Here is a 201-nt window from a genome sequence, read left to right as displayed (position 1 = left end):
GGTTAAGGACTTGTAGCGCAAATGTAATGCCAGCTTGTTATTTCGTTCCAGCGAAGCTTGCAGTCCTCCAGAATACACCAGACAGTAAATCAGACATGAGCATAGGTAAGGTGTTTATCAGCACATACACTTCAAGTACAGCTAACATAAAAGGAGCTGTTAGGGATGGCTTTATTGCTATGTTACTTTTGTAGATTACTG

At 40.8% G+C, this 201-nt stretch overlaps 1 protein-coding gene across 1 annotated transcript in view; it reads left to right on the top strand.

The window, feature by feature from the left end:
- The window catches only part of LOC119587614, a 7,793-nt gene that overhangs the window by 1,044 nt on the left and 6,548 nt on the right, over window positions 1-201 (top strand). The window contains exon 2 of the mRNA XM_037936323.1: window positions 52-105. Coding sequence (XP_037792251.1) covers window positions 96-105 — 10 coding nt within the window. The 5' untranslated portion in view covers window positions 52-95. The remainder of the gene's footprint in view (window positions 1-51; window positions 106-201) is intronic.

This window comes from Penaeus monodon, chromosome 22, assembly GCF_015228065.2.
Source record: "Penaeus monodon isolate SGIC_2016 chromosome 22, NSTDA_Pmon_1, whole genome shotgun sequence".
Classification (NCBI taxonomy): domain Eukaryota; kingdom Metazoa; phylum Arthropoda; class Malacostraca; order Decapoda; family Penaeidae; genus Penaeus; species Penaeus monodon.
Note: the sequence above shows the minus strand (reverse complement) of the source record. Positions and strands in the feature narration are given on the sequence as shown.